Source organism: Chiloscyllium plagiosum, unplaced genomic scaffold, assembly GCF_037043375.1.
Source record: "Chiloscyllium plagiosum isolate Xiang-an unplaced genomic scaffold, Cpla_swu_hap1 HiC_scaffold_35, whole genome shotgun sequence".
NCBI lineage: Eukaryota > Metazoa > Chordata > Chondrichthyes > Orectolobiformes > Hemiscylliidae > Chiloscyllium > Chiloscyllium plagiosum.
In genome coordinates this window covers 10810642-10829711 of record NW_028270173.1, presented here as the reverse complement: position 1 = coordinate 10829711, position 19070 = coordinate 10810642, and the positions used below count along the sequence as shown (strand labels likewise).

Sequence of the window (19070 nt, the reverse complement as noted above, 5' to 3'; positions counted from 1 at the left end):
ACACACACACACACTGCCCCATTCTCCCCCACACACACACACATCCCCATTCTCCCCCCCCGCACACACATCCCCATCTCCCCCCGCACACACACACACATCCCCATTCTCCCCCCCGCACACACATCCCCATCCCCCACCCCGCACACACACATCCCCATTCTCCCCTGCACACACACATCCCCATCCCCCCCCCCCGCACACTCATACATCCCCGCACACACATCCCCATTCTCCCCCGCACACACACATCCCCATTCTCCCCCGCACACACACATCCCCATTCTCCCCTGCACACACACATCCCCATCCCCCCCCGCACACTCATACATCCCCGCACACACACATCCCCATTCTCCCCCGCACACACACATCCCCATTCTCCCCCGCACACACACATCCCCATTCTCCCCTGCACACACACATCCCCATCCCCCCCCGCACACTCATACATCCCCGCACACACACATCCCCATTCTCCCCCGCACACACAAATCCCCAATCTCCCCCGCACACACACATCAACCCCGCACACACAAATCCCCATTCCCCCCCGCACACACATCCCCATTCCCCCCCGCACAAGCACATACCCCCATCCCCCCCCACACACACACATCCCCTTCCCCACCGCACACACATCCCCATTCTACCCCGCACACACAACCCGTTCCCCCACGCGCGCGCACACACATCCACATTCCCACCTGCGCGTGCACACACATCCCCATATCCCCTCCAACACTCACACATCCCCGTATCCCCTCCAACACTCAACATCCCCTTCCCCCCCAACACTCACACATCCCCATCCCCTCCCTGCACACACACATCCCCATCCCAGCACGCACACACACACATCCCCATTCTCCCCCGCAGACACACTCATCCCCATTCTCCCCCGCGCACACACACACACACATCCCCGCACACACACGTCCCCGCACACACACATCCCCATCCCCCCCCGCAGACACACACATCCCCATTCTCCCCCGCACACACACACATATCCCCATCCCCTCCCGCACACACACATCCCCATCCCCCCCCGCACACACACACATCGCCATACCCTCGCACACTCACACACATCTCCATCCCCCCCCGCACACACACACACACATCCCCATCCCCACCCTCACAAACACACACATCCCCATCTCCCCCCGCACACACACATCCCCATCCTCCCCCGCACACACATCCCCATTCTCCCCCGCACACACACATCCCCATCCCCCCCCGCACACACACATCCCCATTCTCCTCTGCACACAAACATCCCCATCCCCCCCGCACACACATACATCCCCATTCTTCCCCGCACACACACATCTCCCTTCTTCCCCGCACACACATCAACCCACACACACACATCGCCATATCCCCGCACACTCACACACATCCCCATCCCCCCCGCACACACACACAGCCCCATTCTCCCCCGCACACACACACATCCCCTTTCTCCCCCGCGCACACACATCCCCATCCCCCCCCCACACACTCATACATCCCCATTCTTCCCCGCTCACACACATTCCCATTCTCCCCCGCACACACACATCCCCATTCTCCCCGCACACACACATCCCCATTCTCCCACACACACACACACACACACACACACACACACACACATCCCCATGCCCCCCCCGCACACACACATCCCCATTCTCCCCCGCACACACACACATTCCCATTCACCCCGGCACACACACATCCCCATTCTCCCCTGCACACATACATCCCCATCCCCCCCACCCGCACACTCATACATCCCCGCACACACATAAATCCCCATTCTTCCCCGCACACACACACATCCCCATTCTCCCCCGCACACACACATCCCCATTCTCCCCCGTACACACACATCCCCATTCTCCCCCGCACACACATCAACCCCCACACACACATCCCTATTCCCCCCCCGCACACACATCCCCATCCCCCCCGCACAAGCACACACCCCCATCCCCCACCCACACACACACATCTCCTTCCCCACTGCACACACACATCCCCATTCTACCCCGCACAGACATCCCCATTCTCCCCAGCACACACACACACACCCCCAACCCCCCCGCACACACACATACACATCCCCCCCCACGCACACACACATCCCTATCCCCCCCGCACACACACACACATCCCCATTCCCCTCCGCACACACATCCCCAACCCCCCGCACACACACACATCCCCATCCCCGCCCACACACACACATCCCCATACCCACCCCCACAAACACACACATCCCCATCTCCCCCTGCACACACACACACAGCTCCATTCTCCCCCGCACACAAACATCCCCATACACATACACACACATCCCCATCCCCCCCCTGCACACACATCCCCATTCTTCCCCGCACACACATATCCCATTCTCCCCCGCATACACACACATCCCCATTCTCCCCTGCACACACACACATTCCCACTCTCCCCCGCACACACACACATCCCCATTCTCCCCCGTAAACACACATCCCACACACACATACACACACACACACATCCCCATCCCCCCCCCCTGCACACACACATCCCCATTCTTCCCCGCACACACACATATCCCATTCTCCCCCGCATACACACACATCTCCATTCTCCCCCGCACACACACATCCCCATTCTCCCCTGCACACACACACATTCCCATTCTCCCCCGCACACACACACATCCCCATTCTCCCCCGCAAACACACATCCCACACACACATACACACACACACACATCCCCATCCCCTCCCCCCCCCCCCGCACACACACATCCCCATTCTCCCCCGCACACACACACACACATTCCCATTCACCCCGGCACACACACATCCCCATTCTCCCCCGCACACACACATCTCCACACACACACTCACATCCCCATTCCCCCCTGCACACACACACATCCCCATTCCCCCCCGCACACACACACATCCCCATTCTCCCCCGCACACACACACATCCCCATTCTCCCCCGCACACACACACATCCCCATTCTCCCCTGCACACACACACATTCCCATTCTCCCCCGCACACACACACATCCCCATTCTCCCCTGCACACACACACATCCCCATTCTCCCCTGCACACACACACATCCCTATTCTCCCCCGCAAACACACATCCCCACACACACACACACACATCCCCATTCCCCCCTGCACACACACATCCCCATCCCCCCCCCCCGCACACACACATCCCCATTCCCCCCAGCGCGCGCACACACATCCCCGTTCCCCCCCCGCGCGCGCACACACAACCCGTTCCCCCACGCGCGCGCACACACAACCCGTTCCCCCCCCGCGCGCGCACACACAACCCGTTCCCCGCCCGCGCGCGCACACACAACCCGTTCCCCCACGCGCGCGCACACACATCCGCATTCCCACCTGCGCATGCACACACATCCCCGTTCCCTCCCGTGCGCACACACATCCCCGTATCCCCTCCAACACTCAACATCCCCTTCCCCCCCAACACTCACACATCCCAATCCCCTCCCGTGCGCACACACATCCCCATCCCAGCACGCACACACACACATCCCCATTCTCCCCCGCAGACACACACATCCCCATTCTCCCCCGCAGACACACACATCCCCATTCTCCCCCGCACACAAACACACACATCCCCGCACACACACATCCCCGCACACACACATCCCCATCCCCCCCGCACACACATACATCCCCATTCTCCCCCGCGCACGCACACACACATCCCCATCCCCCCCGCACACACATACATCCCCATTCTCCCCCGCACACAAACACACACATCCCCGCACACACACATCCCCGCACACACACATCCCCATCCCCCCCGCACACACATACATCCCCATTCTCCCCCGCGCACAAACACACACATCCCCGCACACACACATCCCCGCACACACACATCCCCATCCCCCCCGCACACACATACATCCCCATTCTCCCCCGCACACACACACATCCCCATCCCCTCCCGCACACACACATCCCCATCCCCCCCCGCACACACACACATCGCCACACCCTCGCACACTCACACACATCCCCATCCCCCCCGCACACACACACACATCCCCATCCCCACCCTCACAAACACACACATCCCCATCTCCCCCTGCACACACACATCCCCATCCTCCCCCGCACACACACATCCCATTCTCCCCCGCACACACATCCCCATTCCCCCCCACACACATCCCCATTCTCCCCCACACATATCCCCATTCTCCCCCACACACACACATCCCCATTCTCCCCCGGACACACATCCCCTGCATACACACACACATCCCCACACACACACACCCATCCCCATCCCCCCCCCCCCACACACACACACACACATCCCCATTCTCCCCCACACACACACATCCCCATTCTCGCCCGGACACACATCCCCTGTATACACACACACATCCACACACACACACACCCATCCCCATCCCCCCCCCACACACACACACACATCCCCATTCTCCCCCGCACACACACATCCCCATTCTCCCCCGCACACACACATCCCCGTTTCCCCCCCCGCGCGCACACACATCCCCGTCCCCCCTGCGCGCGCACACACATCCCCATTCCCCCCCGCGCGCACACACATCCCCATATCCCCTCCAACACTCACACATCGCCTTCCCCCCCCAACACTCACACATCCCCATCCCCCCCCCGCACACACACATCGCCATATCCCCGCACACTCTCACATCCCCTTCCCCCCAACACTCACACATCCCCATCCTCCCCCGCACACACACACATCCCCATCTCCCCCGCACACTCACACATCCCCATCCCCTCCCAACTCTCACACATCCCACTCCTCCCCCCCCATACACACATCCCCTCCCCCGCACACATCCCCCTCCCCCACACACACACATCCCCCTCCCCCACACACATCCCCCTCCCCCACACACACACATCCCCCTCCCCCCCACACACACATCCCTATTCCCCCCGCACACTCTCACATCCCCTTCCCCCCAACACTCACACATCCCCATCCTCCCCCGCACACACACACATCCCCATCTCCCCCGCACACTCACACATCCCCATCCCCTCCCAACTCTCACACATCCCACTCCTCCCCCCCCATACACACATCCCCTCCCCCGCACACATCCCCCTCCCCCACACACACACATCCCCATTCTCCCCCGCACACACACATCCCCATTCTCCCCCGCACACACACATCAACCCCCACACACACATCCCTATTCCCCCCCCGCACACACATCCCCATCCCCCCCGCACAAGCACACACCCCCATCCCCCCCCCACACACACACATCCCCTTCCCCACTGCACACACACATCCCCATTCTACCCCGCACAGACATCCCCATTCTCCCCCGCACACACACACACCCCCATCTCCCCCGCACACACACATGCACATCCCCCCGCACGCACACACACATCCCTATCCCCCCCGCACACACACACACATCCCCATCCCCCTCCGCACACACATCCCCAACCCCCCGCACACACACACATCCCCATCCCCGCCCCCACACACACACATCCCCATACCCACCCCCACAAACACACACATCCCCATCTCCCCCTGCACACACACACAGCTCCATTCTCCCCCGCACACAAACATCCCCATACACATACACACACATCCCCATCCCCCCCCGCACACACACATCCCCATTCTTCCCCGCACACACATCCCCTGTATACACACACACATCCCCACACACACACACCCATCCCCATCCCCCCCGCACACTCACACACATCCCCATTCCCCCCCGCACACACACATATCCCATTCTCCCCCGCATACACACACATCTCCATTCTCCCCCGCACACACACATCGCCATTCTCCCCTGCACACACACACATTCCCATTCTCCCCCGCACACACACACATCCCCATTGTCCCCCGCAAACACACATCCCACACACACATACACACACACACACATCCACATCCCTTCCCCCCGCCCCTCACACACACATCCCCATTCTCCCCCGCACACACACACACATCCCCATTCTCCCCCGCACACACACACACACATTCCCATTCACCCCGGCACACACACATCCCCATTCTCCCCCGCACACACACATCTCCACACACACACTCACATCCCCATTCCCCCCCGCACACCCACACATCCCCATTCTCCCCCGCACACACACACACACATCCCCATTCCCCCCCGCACACACACACATCCCCATTCTCCCCCGCACACACACACACACACACACATCCCCATTCTCCCCCGCACACATCCCCATTCTCCCCTGCACACACACACATTCCCATTCTCCCCCGCACACACACACATCCCCATTCTCCCCCGCAAACACACATCCCCACACACACACACACACACACACACACACACACACACATCCCCATCCCCCCCCCCGCACACACACATCCCCATTCTCCCCCGCACACACACACACATCCCCATTCTCCCCCGCACACACATATCCCCATTCTCCCCCGCACACACACATCCCCGTTCCCCCCAGCGCGCGCACACACATTCCCGTTCCCCCCCCGCGCGCGCACACACAACCCGTTCCCCCACGCGCGCGCACACACATCCGCATTCCCACCTGCGCATGCACACACATCCCCGTTCCCTCCCGTGCGCACACACATCCCCGTATCCCCTCCAACACTCAACATCCCCTTCCCCCCCAACACTCACACATCCCAATCCCCTCCCTGCACACACACATCCCCATCCCAGCATGCACACACACACATCCCCATTCTCCCCCGCAGACACACACATCCCCATTCTCCCCCGCGCACACACACACATCCCCGCACACACACATCCCCATCCCCCCCGCACACATACATCCCCATTCTCCCCCGCACACACACACATCCCCATCCCCTCCCGCACACACACATCCCCATCCCCCCCCGCACACACACACATCGCCACACCCTCGCACACTCACACACATCCCCATCCCCCCCGCACACACACACACATCCCCATCCCCACCCTCACAAACACACACATCCCCATCTCCCCCTGCACACATACATCCCCATCCTCCCCCGCACACACACATCCTCATTCTCCCCCGCACACACATCCCCATCTCCCCCCCCCGCACACACACATCCCCATTCTCCCCTGCACACACACATCCCCATCCCCCCCCGCACACACATACATCCCCATTCTTCCCCGCACACACACATCTCGCTTCTTCCCCGCATACACATCAACCCACACACACATCCCCATTCTCCCCCGCACACACACACATCCCCATTCTCCCCCGCACACACACATCCCCACACACACACTCACATCCCCATTCCCTCCCGCACACACATCCCCATTCTCCCCCGCACACACACATCCCCCCACACATACACACATTCCCATTCTCCCCCGCGCACACACACATCCGCGTCCCTCCCCGCGCGCGCACACACATACCCGTTCCCTCCCGTGCGCACACACATCCCCATTCCCCCCCGCACACACACATCCCCATTCTCCCCGCACACACACATCCCCATCCCCCCCCACACACTCATACATCCCCATTCTTCCCCGCACACGCACACCAACACTCAACATCCCCTTCCCCCCCAACACTCACACATCCCCACCCCCCCCGCACACTCACACACATACCCATCAGCCTCCCACACACACACATATCCTCATCTCCCCCCGCACACACACACACATCCCCATCTCCCCCCGCACACACACACACATCTCCATCGCCCCCGCACACACATCCCCATTCCCCCCCTGCACACACACACACACCTCCATCCCCCCCGCACACACATCCCTACCCCCCCGCACACACACATCCCTGTTCCCCCCCGTGCGCACACACATCCCCATATCCCCACCAACACTCAACATCCCCGTCCCCCCCAACACTCACACATCCCCATCCCCCCCGCACACACACACATCGCCATATCCCCGCACACTCACACACATCCCCATCCCCCCCGCACACTCACACACAGCCCCATCTCCCCCCGCACACACATACACATCCTCATCTCCCCCTGCACACACACACACATCCCCATCTCCCCCTGCACACACACACACATCCCCATCTCCCCCGCACACACACAGCCCCATTCTCCCCCGCACACACACACATCCCCATTCTCCCCCGCACACACACATCCCCACCCCCCCCCACACACTCATATATCCCCATTCTTCCCCGCACACACACATCCCCATTCTCCCCCGCACACACACATCCCCATTCTCCCCGCACACACATACCCATTCTCCCCCGCACACACACATCCCCGCACACACATCCCCATCCCCCCCGTACACACACACATCCCCATTCTCCCCCGCACACACACACACACACATCCCCATCCCCCCCCCCGCACACACACACATCGCCATACCCTCGCACACTCACACACATCCCCAACCCCGCCGCACACTCACACACATCCCCATCCCCACCCCCACCCCCACACACACATCCGCATCCCCACCCCCCCACACACACATCCCCATCCCCACCCCCCCACACACACATCCCCATCCCCCCATGCACACACACATCCCCATCCCCAGCCCCCCACACACACATCCCCATCCCCAACCCCCCACACACACATCCCCATCCCCAGCCCCCCACACACACATCCCCATCCCCACCCCCCCACACACACATCCCCATCCCCACCCCCACACACACATCCCCATCCCCAGCCCCCCACACACACATCCCCATCCCCACCCCCCCACACACACATCCCCATCCCCACCCCCCCACACACACATCCCCATCCCCCCATGCACACACACACATCCCCATTCTCCCCACACACACACACATATCCCCATTCTCCCCGCACACACACACATCCCTGCACACACATCCTCACACACACACATCCCCATCCCACCCCCGCACACACACACATATCCCCATTCTCCCCCACACACACACATCCCCATTCTCCCCCGCACACACATCCCCTGTATACACACACACATCCCCATACACACACACCCATCCCCATCACTCACACACATCCCCATTCACCCCCGCACACATCCCCATTCTCCCCCACACACATCCCCATTCTCCCCCACACATATCCCCATTCTCCCCCACACACACACATCCCCATTCTCCCCCGGACACACATCCCCTGTATACACACACACATCCCCACACACACACACCCATCCCCATCCCCCCCCCCCACACACACACACATCCCCATTCTCCCCCGCACACACACATCCCCATTCTCCCCCGCACACACACATCCCCGTTTCCCCCCCCGCGCGCACACACATCCCCGTTCCCCCCTGCGCGCGCACACACATCCCCATTCCCCCCCGCGCGCACACACATCCCCATATGCCCTCCAACACTCACACATCCCCTTCCCCCCCCAACACTCACACATCCCCATCCCCCCCCCGCACACACACATCGCCATATCCCCGCACACTCTCACATCCCCTTCCCCCCAACACTCACACAACCCCATCCTCCCCCGCACACACACACATCCCCATCTCCCCCGCACACTCACACATCCCCATCCCCTCCCAACTCTCACACATCCCCCTCCTCCCCCCCCATACACACATCCCCTCCCCCGCACACATCCCCCTCCCCCACACACACACATCCCCCTCCCCCACACACATCCCCCTCCCCCACACACACACATCCCCCTCCCCCCCACACACACATATCCCCCTCCCCACACATCCCCTACCCCACACACCCCCCTCCGCCCCACACACACACATCCCCCTCCTCCACACACATCCCCCTCCCCCACACACATACCCCTCCCCCACACACATACCCCTCCCCACACACACATCCCCCTCCCCCACACACACACCCCCCTCCCCCACACACACACAGCCCCCATTCCCACACACATACATCCCCCTCCCCCCCCAACACACACATCCCCATCCCCCCCCACACACACGTCCCCCTCCCCCCACACACACATCCCCCTCCCCCCCACACACACATCCCCCTTCCCCCCCACACACACACATCCCCCTCCCCCCAACACACACACATGCCCTTCCCCTACTTCTGGATTAGTGGTGCTGGAAGAGCACAGCAGTTCAGGCAGCATCCGAGGACAGGCAAAATCCGAGGACAGGCAAAATCCGAGGACAGGCAAAATCGACGTTTCGGGCAAAAGTCCTTTTTTACCTCGTTTTTACCCCTTCCCCTACTCCCTACTGACTCATACCCAGGGACTGTCTCTCATTCTCCGTGTTTCTCTCCCAGTGTCGGTGACCCTGGATGTGGAAACAGCGAGTCCCTGGCTCGAGATCTCTGTGGATCTGAAGCGTTTGAGATGGACCGAGACCCGGAGGAGTCTCCCTGACACCGAGAAGAGGTTTACAAACTGGGCCTGTGTCTGTGCCCTGGGATCAGAGGGATTCACATCGGGGAGATGTTACTGGGAGGTGAAGGTGGGGGGGAGTCAGGGCTGGAGTCTGGGAGTAGCCTCAGAATCTGTGGAGAGGAAGAGATGGGTCAGTCTGATCCCGGAGAATGGATTCTGGACCATGGCACGGGATGAGGATCAGTTTTATATAAACTCCTCTTCTCAATCCCCTCTCCCTGTCGGTCTGATCACCAGGAAGGTGGGAGTTTATCTCAGTTATGAATCTGGGACAGTTTCATTTTACGACGTGGACACCAAGTCCCATCTCCACACCTTCACTGGGAATAAATTCACTGGGAAACTTTATCCTTTCTTCAGGATTTGGGATTTAAACCAGTTTCTGAGAATCAGCTGTTAAAGGGGCGGGGCCTCCCTGACATCACAATGACCCCCGGGTTTAGGGTCTGGGTCAGGGATTGGGGTCAGAAACCTCCCATTGACAACAGGATGTTATTGAATGTGTTATTGAATTCTGAGATTATACTTTGTAACATCACAACCAAACTGTCAATAAATCAGATACAAATATAAATGTCAGATGGTGAAAATAAAAAGTAAATTAAATATCATGTGTCTCTCCTTCCTTCATTTACTCCCTGCTTCAGTCCCATCCTCCATCTCTTCACATGTTTCCCAGTCTGGAACTGGGATTTCTCTGTGTTTCCATTTCTCACTCTGCACACGGAACATGAAATCCTGAGGGAGAAATCCAAACACTGAAGGGTGGCAAAGCTGCATTTGCATAGCATCCTCTCCTGAGATGCTTGGATCATTGGGGAGGGGAATTACACAGAATCTCTGTCAGGATATGCAATATGCTCAAAGTTTAACTGCCCGTTAACTCCGGTTCTCTGTGCACAGATGCTGCCCGATCTGCTGAGGATTTGCAGCATTTTCTGATTTTATTTCTGATTTCCAGCATCCACAGGATTTGTTTGTGTGTCACCGCCATCTGCTGGATGGAACTGTTACTGAAGGCTATTGGGCCGCAGTACCGTCTCCCGCCAGGCGGGGGCGGTCCTGTACCGTGTGTCTGAAAAGGCTCCGAGGATCATCGATCAATTTGTAAATTCACTGAAAAGTTGCTGTGATCATGTTTATTCTTTACACATCTGTTGGAAAAAGTGGAAAATCGTCAACAAAATACCAGATATTAAGACCCGAGTCCCAGATCCTCTTTAATTTCAGGAAGAGATCATTCCCAGTGGGATCGGGTGGATATCATTCCCGCTGAAAGATCCCAAACAAATACAAGGAGTTGGGCATCGTCCAGGGAAAAGGTGAGAACTTTCTCCAATGTCCCTGATCAGCTGAACAGAGCCTGGAGCTGGCTCCTGTCAGTATAAGGGAACAGGAGGGAGAGGCAATCTGCAACATTAAAGTCTCAGGGTCAGACACAGCGACTGGAAAGGGAGGCAGAAGTGAAAAGGAAGAACATAGTGAGGGCCATGAGGTTAAATATGACCCAATGGGGTTTCTATTTAAAGACAAAATATTGCTCGGTGAAAGACAATCCTTGATCTGCCTGAAACCCGTTGGTCCAGAACAAGGAGTTGACCCTGACCGAGTGTTACAGACTGGCACATTCCAAGGTCCCGGACTACGTGCTGAGGGACGCACTACAGCTCAGGGCAGCTGCTGCCAAGGTGCAGTGGGGAAAGAAAATCGCCCGGCACAGGGTGATTCCCTGATCCAGAAGGTGGGACTCCCAGGACGGGACTGAGCTGAGACCCTGCATCATCAGAGGATCTTGGGATCATCCTGGATTGTGATTGTGGGCGGGTCGTCAGGTCAGCTGAGCTGCAATTGGTTGATTTTGTTTTAACTTTAAAAATATATATTTATAGAAATATCTTTCAATGTACACAGTCACAAAAGCAGTTGGGTTCTGCCCAGAGTCAAGCACAGAGTCCCGTGTCATGGAGCTGCTCAGAATGAACCCCGACTGCATCTTCCTCCAGACTTCCTTTACAAAGGAACATTCCAGAAGGAGATGTGTTACAGTCTGAACCCGCCCCCCCCCCCGCCTGCAGCCACTTCAAGGTGGCCCAGACTGAAGGATCTCACAGGCAGTGCCCTTCTCACCACCAGCCACCTTCTCACTGGTGCTTGTTACTGGCTTCAGCCTAACACCAGTTCAGTGAGCAGCCGATCAAAGCTGTGGCCTCTGCTAGAGCCCGCCCCACAGGCCAGATGGAGGGGGGTGGGTCACTAATCCAGTCAGGGTGAATATGAAGAAGGTGGAGGAAGGATCACCATTTGACCGGACCTTCTTCCTGAAGAGAATCCTCCTGGTTCATGAAATTGTTCCCCGGATTGGGAGGTTGCCTGTGATGAAGGGGGAGTAAATTGTCTGGAGTTTAGGAGAATGAGAGATGACCTTATTGAGACATTGATGTTTCTAAAGGGAGCTTGACAGGGCAGATATTAAGAGCTTGTACCTTCTGTTCAGGAAATCGATGAGATGGGGACACCAGTGTCAAGATTAGGGGCCAAACATTTCGAGCTTAGATGAGGAGAAACAGTGAGTTTTTGCAGTTCTCTACGCAGAGGGTTAAGGATGCTCCATGGTCCAATATATTTAAAGCTGGGGGAGACAGATTTTCCACAGGAAACTAAATCCCAACATTTACCATACCAGATAGTCAACACAGATTGTCAAGGGCAGGTCATGTCTGACAAATTCAACTGAGTTCTTTACAAGGTGACTCAGGCAGTGGATGAGGGAGGTGCTGTGGGTGTGGTCTATTTGGAATTTCAGAGATCATTTGATACGGTGTCACGTGGCAGGTTGGTTAGCAAATGAGAAATGTTAGGGATTGATGGCAGCATGGATTAGAAGTTAGCTAAAAGATAGGAAACAGAGAGTAGGAATAGATAGGCATTTCACAGACTGGAGACGAGTTGAAAGAGGTGTTCCCAGGTTCGGTGTTAGAACCTTTGCTTTTTCTGATTTGTATATGTGGGTGTTAAAGGCAACATTTCTAAATTTGCTTCTGATATTAAGTTGGGGAGAATAGTGAATTGTGAGGATGATGCTGAGTGACTTCAAAGGGACATTGACAACTGAGCCAAATGGGCAAACAGATTGACAGGTGAATCCCAATGCAGGGAAATGTGAGGTAATGTGTTTTAGTAGAAGAAAACACACATATAAGTTTGTGGGGTGAATTTGTTTTTGCAGAATTACATTGTACTTTGCTCAAAAACTGCTTGAATCCATGTAAGATTCTGTAAATCCCTTTTTTTTAGATTAGAATCAGTCTGAACATTGGGACACAGACAACCCTACACAGGGCAACTCACACCTACAATGCATTATCTGAGCCAACATGACTCCAGTTCATTTAAGAATATTTCTGAGATTCAGGCTAGATTACTTACAGTGTGGAAACGGGCCCTTCGGCCCAACAAGTCCACACCGACCCGCCGAAGCGCAACCCACCCAGACCCATTCTCCCTTCACCTAACACCACGGGCAATTTAGCATGGCCAATTCACCTAACCTGCACATTTTTGGACTGTGGGAGGAAACCGGAACACCCGGAGGAAACCCACGCAGACAACGTGCAAACTCGACACAGACAGTCGCCTGAGGTGAGAATTGAACCCGGGTCCCTGACGCTGTGAGGCAACAGTGCTAACCACAGTGCCAACCACAGTGCCACCGTCCCACCCACACAATAGAAGAACTGAAATCAACATGCTCATTCGAAAAAAGAGACACTTAACAAACAATCCAGACCTTTTTCAACATATAATTTCAATTACATCACACTGTAAACTTTTGCTATAAATTCTGTGTCCTACGATCTTACACTCCACAACCACCAGATGAAGGGGCAGCGCTCTGAAAGCTAGTGCGTCCAAAGCTGTTGGACTATAACCTGGTATTGTATCATATTTAACTTTGAAAAATTGTAGAGGGACGTAGAGTACAATTCAAAATTTTAAAACGAGATGTTGAATCTGGTTGGCTGCTATATTCCGAAACCACAGATAAGGGATTATCTCTTTGCCTGACAGTTTCATTGGAACGAGAGGATTTGGAGGGGAGTGGTAAATGGAGCAATACCACCACCATGTGGCGGAAATAGGCAGTGCAGGGGGAAAAAATAAAAATGTGATGTCCCAATGAAGGTCCATGGAAAACATTGTTGAAGATGTCCTTCGTCAACTTTCTCAAAAATCATTGACAGACTTTTACTCCGCAACTAATTTCAAAAAAGACATTGTTTGATTGAGTGGGCAATCTAGAGGCAGGATCACCTGGCAGAACTGAGAAGGTGGAGCAAATGGAAGGATCAGCACAGTTTCAGATCCTACTGTGAAGTGCTGCTGAGCTGGGAAGTTGATTTGCAGACATTTCACCCCCTGGCTAGGGGACATCTTCAGTGCATTGGATCCTCCTGCGAAACGCTGCTGTCCTGTGTCTTCTGGAATTTATTTGATTCTGTTCCTGCTGTTTCCGGTTGACCGTTGTAGTGGCCGGTATGTCTGTGTGTTTGTTGATGGAGTCCGTGGATGAGTGCTTTGCTTCTAGAAATTCTCTGGCTGTCCTCTGTTTAGATTGTCCTGTGACCGTTGTGTTGTTCCAGTCACATTTGTGGTCCTTGTCATCTGTGTATGTGGCTATCGGGGACAGCTGGTCGTGGCGTTTAGTGGTGAGTTGGTGTTCATGGATGTGGATCGCTAGTTGTCTCTCTGTTTGTCTAGATAGTGTTTTGTGTCGTCTTTGTCTTTTTATGAGATTCCTTGCAAAGACTGCATGGAAGTGTTGAGAGTGTGCAGACATTTATCTGTTAGTATTTGTTTTAGCATCAAAATGAATTGAACCATTGAGAAGTTTCATTTGAGTATACTTGTGAGTTACTCAGCAAATCAAATACTTTTTATTATTCAAAAAATATATAAAACACATTGTATTAACTTGGGTGGGGCATGAGAGCCGAGAATGAAAAAATCCTTCGGAATACAGCTGGCCCGAGCACAGAGAGCAGGAAGTTACAATGTGAAGCTGGAGTAAGGGAGAGAGAAAGGAAGTCTATAATAGAGGGAATATGCACGTCCATAAATGGATGTGGCATTGTAAATAAGGTTGGGAGTTACGGATGAAGATTACAACATGGAACTGTGATGTTGTGGCAGTGATGGAGAACCTGGCTAAAGGAAGGACAAGACTGAATGTTAAATATTCCTGTGCATAACTTGTTCAGGAAAGTTAAAGCGGGGAATAAATGTGGAGGAATGACATTATGAGTTCAGGAGTTCATTGCCGTTCTGAAGAAGGAAGGTGACTCAGAGTGTTCCTGGACAGAGTCAACTTGCCTCCAGCTGTGAGGTAAAGAAGGTGCAGTTTCATGACTTGGTCTATAGACCAGTAACTTGTGAAACAGATGTAGAATATACAGGGAAGTGACAGAGAAATGTTAACAATATAGAGGAGTTAAAATGGGATCTTCCTTTACTCAAATAAAAACTGGGATGGTAACGAACAGTGAGGGGTAAGTGTTCCCAGATTGTGTTTGGGATAATTCATGTCCAGTAAGTGTCCAGTCCAACAAGGAAGGATGCATTGTTGGACCTGATCCTTGGAAATGGGGCGGGCCAAGTGGATCAAGTGTCAGTGGGGAACATTTAGGAGCCAGTGATCATAATAATAGAATTTTCTGGAAGGTTGTGGAGAATGAGAGGCAGCAATCCAGAGTAAGAAAAGACAGTTGGCAAAGAGCTGATTCACTGGATCTGGAGGGATATGGAGCAGAATTGATTGGAATAAGAGGTTGGCCGGAAGATCATTAAATGTTCAATGGGTCACCTTCAAGGAACAGATGGCTTGGGATCTATTCCCTGTAATACAAAAGTTAGGAGAAACAAAACCAGAGTTCCCTGGGTGACCGAGGAGGCAGAAATTAACATTAGAAAGGAAAAGTGTGTTTGTAGCAAGTATAAGGCAAGAAATGTAATTTGAATTGAAAGGAATATCGATGTTTTAGGTGGGAGATGGAAAAGCAAAAAGGACAAGCAACGAGAAAAGGCTAACAGCTCATGTAAAGGGAAATCCCAAAGTCTTTTACTTTTACATAAACACAAAGACAGTAGTTAAAGGAGGAGTAGGGGCGATCGGAGATCAAAAAAGGGAAGCAAGGGTCAGGGTCAAGGGGTTAAATTCATACTTTGCACCTGTTTTTCCAAAAGGAAGATGCTGCCCACACCATGGCTATAGAGAGGGGAACACTGTCTGTAAAAATATAACAAGAAGTTTTAGATTAGTCGCTGACACTTAAAGTTGACAAGACACCAGGATTGGATGGTTTGCACCAAAACATTTTGAAGGAAGTGCGGGTAGAAATTGTGGGGCATTGATCATAATCGTTTTGTCTACCTTGGACTCAAGGGAGGTGCCAGAAAACAGGAGAAGTCAAACATTATGGCCTTGTTCAATTAATTCTGTCAAGATAATACCAACATTTACTGACCAATTGGATTAATTTTGGTGGTGGGGGAGCTTCTAGAAACAATTATTCGGGTTTAGAATTAGTCGTCACATGAAAAATTATGGGTTAATTCAGAAGAGGCAATACAGATTTCTAAAGGGGAAATTATGTTTAATGGATATGCTGGAGTTTTGGAAGATGTAACAAAAAGGGTTAATGAGGATAATACTGTTGATGAGGTCTGCAAGGACTTCCAGAAGATGTTTGATGCAGTGCCACACAATAGACTTGTGAGGAGAGTTAAAGGTCATGGCAAATCAGGGTCAGTAGCAAAGTGGACACCAAATTAGTTAAGTGATAGTGAACAGAGAATAATTGGCCAATTGATGGTGTTTGGTTTGAAGGAAGGATTATAATGGAATTCCCCAGTGGACTACTGTGGGATCCTTACTTTTCCTAATTTCTATTAAAAACTGGATCTTGTGGATAGAGGGGATAATTTCCAAGTTTGCAGGTGATACAACACTTGGAAGAATTGTGATCTGTGAAGAGGGCAGTGTGGAACTCCAAAAGGACATTGACAAATTGGTGGTGTGGCTGGGTAGGTGGCAGATGATGTTCAATGCAGAGAACTGTGAGGTGATGCATGTTGGTCAGCAGAACATTGAGAGGCCACATAAAACACGGGGTACCACACTAAAGGGATGCAGGAGGAGAGGGACCTTAGTGTATATGTGCACAGATCATTGAAGATTGCAGGACAGATGGAGGGAGCAGTTAATACAGTGGTCTCAGATTTATTAATAGGGGCATAGAATACAACAGCAAGAAGGAGGCCATGCCTGACCAAATCTGCTCAAATTCTTGGAGGAAGTAACAAGCAGCTCAGACCAAGGAGATCCAATGAATGTTATCGACCTGAACTTCAAAAAGGCCTTTGATAAAGGTGCCGCACAGGAGGCTACTGAGTAAGATAAGGGCCCACGGTGTTCGAGGTAAGGTGCTAGCATGGATAGATGTCTGGCAGGAAGCGGAGAGTGAGGATAAAAAGTTTTGCAATGATGCAAAGATAGGTGGAGGGACAGATAGCATTGAGGAGGAGGTGGGGAGGCTGCAGAAGGATTTGGACAGGTTAGGAGAGTGGGCAAAGAAGTGGCAGATGGAGTACAATATGGGAAAGTGTGAGGTCATGCACTTTGGTGGGAAGAATAGAGGCATGGATTATTTTCTAAATGGGGAGAAAATTCAGAAGTCTGCAGTACAAAGGGACTTGGTTCTAGTGCAGGAACCTCTCAAGGTAAACTTACAGGTTGAGTCAGTAGGTAGGAAGACAAATGCAGTGATGATATTTATTTTGCGAGGACTTAAATATAAAAGCAAAGATGCAATTCTGAGGCTCGAAAAAGGCTCTAGTCAGATCACATTGAAAGTGTTGAGTGCAGTTTTAAGCCCCGTATCTCAGGAAGGATGTACTGGCCCTGGAGCGTGTTCAGAGGAAGTTCATGAGAATGGTCCCAGGAATGAAAAGCTTAACATATGAGGAATGTTTGAGGAATCTGGGTCTATACTCAGTGGTGTTTAGAAGGATGAGAGAGATCTAATTGAAACATACAGAACACTGAATGGCCTGGACAGAGTGGATGTTGGGAAGATGTTTCCATTGGTGGGAGAGAGTAGGACCCGAGGGCACAGCCTGAGAGTAAAAGGGAAGATCTTTTAGAATGGAGATAAGGAGAAACTTCTTCAACCAGAGGGTGAGGAATCTATGGAATTCACTGCCACAGAAGGCTGTGGAGGCCAGGTCAGTGAGTATATTTAATACTGAGATAGATAGGTTGCTGAGTATCAAGGGGATGAAGGGTTACAGGGAGAAAGCGGGAGGATGGGGTTGAGAAACTTATCAGCCGGAATTGAATGGCAGAACAGACTCGATGGGCTGAATGGCCTAATTTCTGCTCCTGTGTCTTATGGTCTGAAGCTGATGTTGAACTTGCTCAATGTACTTGTTCGATCTCAGCTGGAGTATTGTATACAGTTGTGAGCATCTCATTATAGGAACTGATTGAATCCCTTCCCCCACTCTTCCCAACCTCTCCGCCCCACCCCCTCTCCGGCCTATCACCCTCACCCTCACC

At 53.9% G+C, this 19070-nt stretch overlaps 1 protein-coding gene across 1 annotated transcript in view; it reads left to right on the top strand.

Annotated features, from left to right (window-relative positions):
• The window catches only part of LOC122541454 (zinc-binding protein A33-like), a 47530-nt gene extending 36461 nt beyond the window's left edge, over nt 1-11069 (top strand). Inside the window, exon 6 of the mRNA XM_087979224.1 lies at nt 10336-11069. Coding sequence (XP_087835350.1) covers nt 10336-10856 — 521 coding nt within the window. The 3' untranslated portion in view covers nt 10857-11069. The remainder of the gene's footprint in view (nt 1-10335) is intronic.
• Nucleotides 11070-19070: the final 8001 nt, after the last annotated feature.